Source organism: Elephantulus edwardii, unplaced genomic scaffold (genome assembly GCF_000299155.1).
Source record: "Elephantulus edwardii isolate Elephantulus edwardi_28Jun2011 unplaced genomic scaffold, EleEdw1.0 scaffold00171, whole genome shotgun sequence".
NCBI classification, from domain to species: domain Eukaryota; kingdom Metazoa; phylum Chordata; class Mammalia; order Macroscelidea; family Macroscelididae; genus Elephantulus; species Elephantulus edwardii.
The window spans coordinates 6469651-6479838 of record NW_006399921.1 but is presented as its reverse complement, the minus strand read 5'-3'; the positions used below and the strand labels follow the sequence as shown (position 1 = coordinate 6479838).

General features: G+C 40.3%; 1 protein-coding gene across 1 annotated transcript in view; it reads right to left on the bottom strand.

Annotated features, from left to right (window-relative positions):
• Window positions 1-3717: 3717 nt before the first annotated feature.
• LOC102876918 (protein FAM101A-like) overlaps window positions 3718-10188 on the bottom strand; it is a 66837-nt gene continuing 60366 nt past the window's right edge. Inside the window, exon 4 of the mRNA XM_006895638.1 lies at window positions 3718-4118. Within this exon, the coding sequence (XP_006895700.1) occupies window positions 3718-4118 (401 nt within the window). The remainder of the gene's footprint in view (window positions 4119-10188) is intronic.

Below are 10188 nucleotides of genomic sequence, written 5' to 3'. Positions count from 1 at the left end.
TCATAATTGTCAGTATTTCTCTGCCTCCAGTCTCTTTTCTACCATAGAGCCAGGGAATATTCTTTCTAAAATGCTAATAAACTTGAGCACATCCTAACTTAAAGTGATTCAATATCTTTCCTTTTAAAATTGCGGTAAAACTGATGATAAAATTTACCATTTTAAGTTAAAAATGTCAATTTTTTTTTAGTACGACCACAGAGTACTGCAACCACTTCTAGAATGTTATTGTTGTTAGGTGCCTTCAAGTCGACTGTGACTCCTAATGACCCTATGAACCACAGATTTGAACCTTGCTATATCCTGCACCACCCTCAAAATCTCTGTTCCTATCAAGCCCACTGTGTAAGTCATTGTATCAATCTATCCACTTCCAAAATAGCTTGTCTTTGGACACTATGAACGTGGAAAAACAATGAGTTATACAAGTGTTCAGGTCTTTTGTTCATAGGGTTGCTATGAGTCATCTACGACTTGATGGAACTTAACAGCAACAACAACAAGATAACTCAGTTGGCCTAGTGGACAGAAAGTAGTGCTACCAAGCCAAAGGGAGGTGATTTTAATCTGTGGCCCTCTGGCCTGGTTTTAATTGTTTTTTGGTCATTCTTCTAAGTGGTATAGCACTAATTTTTCCATTTGCTGCACAGAGGTAACTCGTGGTGGCTGTGAAGCTGAACACTCTGACACTGATGTGTCAAATGTGATAATGGTTACCCATGATGGTGGACAGTGTTTGGTGGAGCTCTCCAATTAAAACAAGCTTGGAAGCAGGAGTGGCATTCACTTCCGTAAATAGCTTGCCTCCAACAATGAAAGTTATACAAGTGTTCAGGTCTTTCATTCATAGGGTCACTATGAGTTGTCTATGACTCAATAGCACTTAACAACAACTTAACAACAAATATATATATATATATATATAATTGTTCTTTGGCAGTCCATGGGATATTCAGTACTCTCTTCCAGCATCACAACTCAAAAGGATCAATTGTTCTTCTGCCATCCTTGTTCATTGTCAAGGTCTTAGATGCATACTAGGTGATTGAAAAGACAATGGTTTCAATTAGACACACTTTAAACTGACATTATTGGTCTTCAGGACTTTGGAGAGGCACTTGACAGCAGACTTTCTTAATGCAATGCATCTCCTGATCTCCTGACTGCTGGTACCAAAGGTGTTGATTGTGGATCCAAGTAAGAAGAAATTATTGATAACTTCAATGTTTTCTCCATCTATCATGATGTTGCCTATTGGTCCAGTGGTGAGGATATTTGTCTTCATGATGTTGAGATCCATATTGAAGACTGCAGTGCTTAACCGTCTGGAGCAAGCACTTCAGGTCTGCCTTGCTTTCAGTGATCAAGTCTGTGTCATCTGTACAATGCAGGATGTTGATGAGTTTTCCTCCAATACTGATGCCACATTCTTCTTCATACTGCATATAGCTTCTTGAATGATTTTGTTTAACATACATATTGAAAGAATACATCCCTGATGCACACCTTTTTTTACTTTAAACTATCCAGTGTTCCTGTCTCTGTTTGGGTCATAGCTTCTTGGTCTAGTTATAGATTTTGCGTGAGCACAACTAAGTGTTCTGTGATTCCCATTGTTCTCATGTTAGCCATAACTGTTCTGATCCACACAATCAAATGTCTTTGCATAGTCAATAAAACACAAATAGACATTCTTCTGGTATTTTCTGCTTTCATCCAAGGTCCATATGACATCAGCAATGATAGCCCTGGTGAAATGGCCTCTTCTAAATGCAGCTTGAACTTCTGGCAGTTCTCTTTATTATTCTACCTGTTAGTCACCCTAAAAAAATTGCTGGACTTTTCTGGATTCAATCTGTGTTGTCCGTCAGATGAAATCCAGAATACTGGTCACACTGAAAAGAAACCCTGTGCCCATTTGTATCACTCACCTCTATTTTTAACCCCTGGCAGTCACTATACTATGTTCTATCTGTATGATTCTATCAGGACATTTCATATAAATTGTATCAAATGGTATTTTTAGCATTTTTTCTTTCATTTAAGATAACATTTACAAAGGCTGTCTGAGTTGTATCATATACATGTACATCATTACTTGTAATTGCTACCTGCTATTTCACTATGGGTATATACCACGTTTTGTTGATCCATTCATTAGTTGATGGAAATGTGGATTGTTTCCATTTTTTACTATCTGGATAATGCTGTTATGGGTATTTAACTACATTTCTGCCCCCCACCCCTGATCCTATTGAGTATACTACTTACAAATAGAATTTCTATAATTGATATAATATGACAACTTTATGTTTAACTTTTTAAGAGCAGCCAAACTGTTTCCTAAAGTGTCTGAGCCATTTGACTGTTTTACAGCAGTAGTTAGTCTATGAGCATTCCGGTTATCCACATGCCGTTTTCTGTTTCTTTCTTCTTCTTCTTCTTTTTTTATCTTATAATAATTTTGGTGAATGTATATGCAGCCAAACAGGTTCTTAATGATTTCTACACATAATATTCAGTGACATTGGTTACATTCTTTAGCTTGTGTCAGCACTCTTATTATTTCTGTTCTAGTTGTTCAACTCCCGTTAATCTTACTGTCCCCTGAACTTTTAATTTTGCTTTCAAGTAGCTATTGTTCATTTTGGTCTCATATGAATAAATTTAAAGAGTGCAGTTCTCAAGGATATTGCTTTTTAAGAAAAAGATTTTATTTTCTTTTTTTTGCATATAAAAATCATAATTGTGTGGTGAATTCAGAGGATCATGTGTGGTCAAGATTCAAAGACTGCCTCAGGACAATAATTTCAAAGTTTCCTTTAGTCTCAATGCGTGTAATAAGTTTGGATTATTTAAGAATTTAAAGTTTGGTTCTCATTTCTCCCTTTCTACAATAAGTCACCTACTGTGACCCTGGTCAGAATGTTTTGTAGTGAAAACCAAGTACCATCTAGTTTTCTCCATTTCTTTTTAATTATAGTCATCACCTTCTGTGCATCTAAGAGCTGGATGATGAATAAGGATGTCAAAAGAAGAATTGATGCTTTTGAGTTGTGATGTTGGAAAAGAGTGCTGAATATTCCATAGACTTCCAAAAGAAAAAAACAGATATGTCTTGGAGAAAGTACGACCAGAGTGCTCCTTGGAGGCAAAGATGACAAAGCTTCATCTCACATAATTTGGGCATGTGTTGCTAGGAGAGACTGTTCCTTGGAAAGGGATACCATGCTTGGAAAGGTGGAGTGTTTGTGAAAGAGAGGAAGACTGTCAACCAGATGGATTGCCACAGTGACAGGTAATGGACTCAAGTATGTCAGAGATGGTGAGGACGGCACAGGATAGGGCAGGCAGAGCTGTTGTTCCTAGGGTTGCTATGAGTTATGCTTGACTCAACAATACTTTTTTTTTTTCATAGTGTGCGTTTTATTAGACGTCCAGCCCACAGAGCCCCCCCGGTCCTGTCTCTCAGGGTGGCTTCTAGGAGGATGTCCAGCGGGCTGGGCCCACCACGCCTCTGTCCTGCAGCCCCGGGCACAGCCTGGCCCTGGCCATCACATGGACAGGCCTGCCCTGTGTACGGCCATTCGGGACGGTGCCCGTGTCCACTCTGCCTTGACAACAGTCAACAGTGGGGTCCATGAACAGGGGTGCCCACCTCGCAGGGTGCCATCCCCACCATGGAAGAGTCCCGGGGACAGGTGGGCTGCGGCCCCGTCACAGCCCCTCGGGGCTGGGCGCTTCGTGCTGGGCCAGCTGGACGCTGGCGGCGAACCTGCGGCCTGGAGGGCCGAGACTGCAGTGCAGTGTGGTGCGGAAGGACCTGCGGGCGTGCTTGGGAAAGATGATGGTGGTGCTGGCGAAGCGCAGGGCGCGCGGCCGCGGCTCCAGTCTCAGCTGGGAGCGGTAGCTCCGCCATGTGCAGTTGGGCGCCGCCACCACCGTCTCGCTGTAGGCTGTGACCGTGGGCACCGGCACGTAGAACACCTTGTCCCGGAAGTGCTGCTCCGAGGCGTACCTGACCTCAGAGTTGCAGCGGATCTCCCGCGTGGGCTCGGGGTTCACCTCGATGCGCTCCCCGAAGAACACAGGCAGCATCCTGGGCCTCGGCTCTAGGACTGGGACCAGCGGGTGTCGGACCGTGAGTAGCTCTGCACACTCTGGCCCCCTTCCGAGGAGCGTGACTGTCACCAAGTCACTCTCTAGGTCGGCGCAGCACGGAAGCGGGGACCACGGCGCCCAGCCCCACGCTCCCGGACCCCAGGGTCGGCGGCCCGTGCGCTGGCTGCGCGCAGGCGCGTCCTTGACTCAACAATACTTAACAACAACAATAGGTGTAAATGAATATTTTATTGTGAGGTTCCCCCCCTTCAACCAATATTTGGTTTTTAAAAAACAACAGGAAATATTTTTTGTTTAAAATTTAGAGATTATCTCACGGCAGAGGCTCCAGGAGTTCATCCACCCTCCATGGGTCCAGAAAGTATATAGTCTACAAGTATTTGAAAATCTGTTTAGCACTTAACCCCTTTTGATCTGTCTTCTGTGGAATCTTTGATCAAAATGTTCAGTAATGACAGCTAAGCATGATCCATTTCTTTTGATCTCATGGCAAAGGAAGCAGTTCTCCTTATTAGACAATTAGTCACACATTCAATATCCTCATCCTATTACTGACTCTCCTTCTTTCTGTTATTCCAGGTGAGTAGAGATCAGTTATTGTGCTATGGAGGGCTGCTTGCAAGCTTTTAGACCACCAGACACTTTGCAACTAATTAGGAGGTAGAAGAAAAATACTGAAGATATTATTAGGTCACTTTAATGGGATATTTCATGAAACCATGACCCCAAATCTCCAGACCAAAGAATCATAAACAGATATACCTCAGCAGCCTCATTAACTACTCTTATTTTTTTTTACCATTGTTGTGAGTTATGATTCAACTTTTGCCAATTTGAGTCTTTACAGATGAAAAACTTACAGCAATTACAACAATTGATTGTGCAGCCCTAACTTAATCAATACAATTTTCTCATCATCATTAATTTATATTTTCTCCCTCATCACTGCCCTTGTCACTGTGTCATCCTACTTGGTTGAAGGTCTTCCTCCCAATTTCCTCTTCTTTGGCTTTAGCTTTTGGGGCATATATTTGAACAATAGTTGTATTTACAGGTCTTCCTTTTATGCATATTGACAGTATCTTATCACTGAAAGCACTGTACTTCAGGAAAGATCTTAAGAGGTCTTTTGACTATGAATGCAACACCATTATTCTCAGTTCTTCATTCCCAGAATAGTAGATCATATAATTGATTTAAAGTTGCTAGTGCCAGTCCATTGTAACTTGCTAATGCCTAGAATGTCAATCTTTAAACGTTCCATTTAATTTTTTTTTACAATTGCCAGTTTTCCTTCATCTATACATCATACATTCCACATTCCAATTATTAATGGAAGTTTACAGCTGTTTATCCTTATTTTTAATATCTTCTACTCTAAGGGTCATACCTCTAATTTTATGTCCAACAGTGTTCTTTACCTCTAATTTTATGTCTAACAGTGTTCCTCTGGATTGTACATAGACTTTTCAAAGGCTAGTTATTTCAGCAGTGAGTGAACAATACTTCTTTTAGTCTGTCTTAGTCTGCTGAAACCTGCCCACCCTTGCTGACCTTTTGGTATTAAAATACTGGTGGCACAGCCTCCAGCTTCATAGCGGCCAGAAACCTACCTTAGTACAGTACTGACAGACAAATACTGTACTCAGAAGAGCAAAGTGAACAAGCAAGCATATATACATGCAAATTATAAAGTAGGCAGCACTATACAAGCCCTCCCCCAATTCTACCCCTGTCTAGCAACCAGAAAATGAGACAAGGAGGGCACAGGGCTTTAAAACGTCTTTCTGAAAGGGCCAAAGGGAATGAGAATAACATAGCCCTTTACCATCCCAGAGCAGAAAGCAGATAAAGAGCTCTTAGCTCAGCCCATAGAGGTTTGATATTCATTGTTGACTCACAGACTCACAGTTGTGGTACCAAGAATAGGATTTATTAGCGAAGTAAGTTGGAGTGTGGGAGAGGCAAAGAATATCACCCAATGCAAATCCAAGTTTTATGCCAGTAGGTCCAAGGCACAATTCCTCAGTTAGTCTAGGCTCTGGTTCAGTTCAGCAGTCAAATCCAAGTCATCAACAAGGTTTGCCTCAGAACAGTTATAAGCCATCTTCTCCTTCAAGCATCCTGCAGTAACAACAAAACCTTTAATTATGGTCTTTATCTCAGAGCTCCTCTGCTTATGCCTTTCTTGGGAATAAGAATGAATATAAATTTCTTCCAGCCAGTCAGTCAGTCGGTTAGGTAGCTGCCTTCCAAATTTCCTGGGATAGACTGGTGAGCATATCCAAGGCTAAATCTGTTAATGGAATCATGACAATTGGTATTCCATCGATTCTTGGGGCCCAATTTTTTGCCAGTGCCTTCAACACAGCTTGAAGTTCAACCTTCATTGCCATTGGATCTTGTTTATATGATACTTCCCTAAATTTTTTCAGTGTTAAATTCTTTTTGGTACTGTAATTCTGTGTATTCTTTCCATCTTCTTTGGATGTTTCCTAGATCATTCAAGATTTTGCCCATAGCATCTCTCAGTATTGCAACTCAAGGCTTGAATCTGTTTTTCAGTTCTTTCAACTTGAGAAATGCTGAGCAAGTTCTTCCCCTTTAATTCTTCACACATTTTGTGATAATGTTTTGCTTTGCCTTCTCGAGCTGCCTCTTGAAATCTTCTGTTCAGCTCTTTAACTTGGGCATCTTTTCCTTTTGTCTTGGCTTCTTAACAATCTAATGCTGTTTTCTTAGTCTTTTCTGACATCCATTTTGGTTCTTCTTCTTCTTTATAATGAACTTTTGTTCTCTTCATGAATGACATCTTTGATGTCCTCCCACAGGTCTTCTGGTCTTTGTGTTCAGTGCCTCATACCTGTTCTTGAGATCATTCTTAAATGAAACTTAGATATTCTCAAAGTCCTATTTTGGATCCTGTGGACTAGTTTTACTTTTTTAATTTTCTCTAGCTTCAGTTTAAACCAGCACACAATTAATTGATGGTCTGCTCCACAATTGGCACCTGGTCTGGTTTTGACTGCTAATATTGGGCATCTACAAAGATTCTTCCCGTAAATACAGTCAATGTGACTCCTTTGCAGTCCATTAGGTGAAATGCATGTGTAAAGTCACTTTTTGTGATTTTTTGTAAAAAGATATTTGTAATGCATAAATCTCTAAGGGGAGAAAGTTTGAACATTCACTCTCCGTACTTGTCACCAACTCCATACTTTCTGACTACTATCCTTCTTCATCATTTCCAAATTTTGGGTTCCAGACCAATAGTTATTAACGCCTCCTGATCGCATGTTTGAACAATTTTGTACTGCAAAAAATTGGCAGAAATCCTCAATATCCTCTTATTTGGCTGTAATTGTTGGTGTATATATTTTAATAATAGACATGTTAATAGGTCTTCCTTTATGCATATGGATAGTATCCTATCGCTTATAGCATTGTACTTCAGCGATGGATCTTGAAATTGCCTTTTTACCTATGAACAGTCTTCTTCAGTTCTTCATTCCCAGCACAGTAGATCCTATGCTTGATTTAAAGTGGCCCATGCTAGTCCTTCTCAGTTCACTGATGCCTAGAATGTCAAGTCTTCATGACTTTCATTTCATTGTTTATAACTTCTACTCTTCTGTATTCATACTCCATACGTTCCACATTCTAATTAGTCATTTGCAGCCACTTCTCAGTTCTAAGTGACTTCCCATCTGGGCTGTACCTCTAATGCTATAACTACCTGTGTTTCTTTGTTGTTCAGAGTTTTCAAAAGATCTCTTGTTTTGGAAGTGGATGGTAAATCCTTCTTCCTAGTCTGTCTTAATTTAGGAACTCTGTTAGAAGCTTTCCATAATAGGTGACCCTTTGGTACTTAAGACACTGGTGGCACAGTTTCCAGCATCACAGCATCCCACAGGCTATACCAGTAAATCAGACTGGCAAACAAGCACTCTATTGATAATTGTTGTTGTTGATTGCCTTCTAGTTGCATGACTCATAGCGACCTTATGAACAAAAGGCCTGAAGCCTCTCTACAACTCTCGACATTTATCAAAGTTCATAGAGTTTCTGGAGGCATGTTGTTTAGGAAGTGGATGCCCCTCCTGCTTCCTGATAATAAGAGCACTTAATATTCAAGACTCTACACATTAGAGATAGAAAGTAATTAGTAATATGCAAACCATTCTCCAATAAATGAACTGACAGATAGGTATTTTACTTTTAAAAGCAAACAGTAAAGACAATCAGGCGTACAAATACCAAGGTATACATTTTTTATCTGTTAATACAGATGTAGCTTTAGATGCACTCACCAATCAATGCCAGAAAATTTGGACAGCTCTCTGGCCAACAGACTGGAAGAGGTCTATATTTGTTCCTATTCCCAAGAAGGGTGATCTGAGTGTGGAAATTATCGAACAATATCATTGATATCACATGCTAGCAAAATTCTGCTGAAGATCATTTTAAAATGGCTGGAAGAGTACATAGAAAATTTCCAAAAGTTCAAGAGCAATTTAGGAGAGACTGTGGCACAAGGGACAGCATTGCTGATGTCAGATTGATCCTGGCTGAAAGTAAGGAATACCAGAAGAATGTCTATTTGTGCTTTATTGACTATGCAAAGGCATTTGTGGGTCATAACAAGTTGTGGTTGACATCGAGAAGAATAGGAATCCCAGAGCACTTGATTGTGCTCATGAGGAACCTATATCTGGACCAGGAGACTGTTGTGCAAGTGAAGCAGGGGATCACTGCAGAGTTTAGAATTGGAAAGGGAGTGTGTCATGGATGTATTCTGCCTCCATACCTGTTCAATATATATGCTGAGCACATTATCTGAGATGCTGGACTCTGTGAAGAGGAGTGTGGCATCAGGATTGGAGGGGGACTCATCAATAACCTTCGTTATGCAGATGACACAACCTTGCTTACTGAAAATGAGGAGTATTTGAAGCACTTGTTGCAGAAGATCAAGAAATGCAGCCTTCAGTATGGATTGTGCCTCAATATCAAGAAAACAGATTCTTACCACTGGATCAATAAGCAGTGTCATGATGGATGGAGAGAAGATTGAAACTCTGAACAGCTTCATCTTACTTGGATCCACAATTAACACCCTTGGTATTAACAGGAAATAAAGAGACACATTGTAATGGGAAAATCTGCAGTTAGAGACCTTTTCAAATTATTGATGAGTAGTGATGTCAGTTTGAGGACTAAAGTGAGTCTCATTCAGGCCGTGGACTTTTCAATTACTAGCTATGCATTTGGGACCTGAAAATGAATAAGGATGACAGAAAAAGAATTGATGCCTTTGAGCTGTGGTGTTGGAGAAGAGCACTGAACCCATGGATGGTCAAGAAAATGAATAAGTTTGTTTTGCAGAGGGTGCAGCCAGAGTACTCTTTGGAGGCAAGAATGATGAGGCTTTGCCTCACATATTTTGGACATATTTCTAGGAGGTGCTATTCCTTGGAGAGGGATATGATGTTGGAAAGGGTGGAGAGATAGTGGAGAGGAAGACCCTCAGTCAGGTGGATTGACAGGGTGATTGCTGCAATGGGCAGTTGTGTGTCAGGAAGTGTGAGGATGGCTCAGGACAGGACTGGTTTCAGATCTTTTGTTCATAGGGTCACTGAGTCGTACTTGACTTGATGGCACCTAACAACAACAACAACAGCCTTTCCATTTAAAGTTGAGGATTGGTTTTTCTATAGCTGTATAAGAGGCTTCTGGAATTTTGAATGGAATTGTGTTGAATCTATAGATCATTTTGGATAATATTGGCATCTTAACAGTATTAAGTTTTCTAACCCATGAATGCAAAACATCTTTCCTAAACTTTTCATTGTGTAAGTCTTTCACATCCTTAGTTAGTCATTTTATTGTTTTAAATGCTATTGTACATAGAATTATTTCCTTAATTTCCCTTTCTGATTTCTCACTACTGGCATATAAAAAATAAATTTATTAAGGCAAGCATCAGTAGATTCAAAAACGTAGAAATAATACAAACCATCTTTTCAGACCATAATGCCACAAAATTAGAAATTAATAATAGGATGA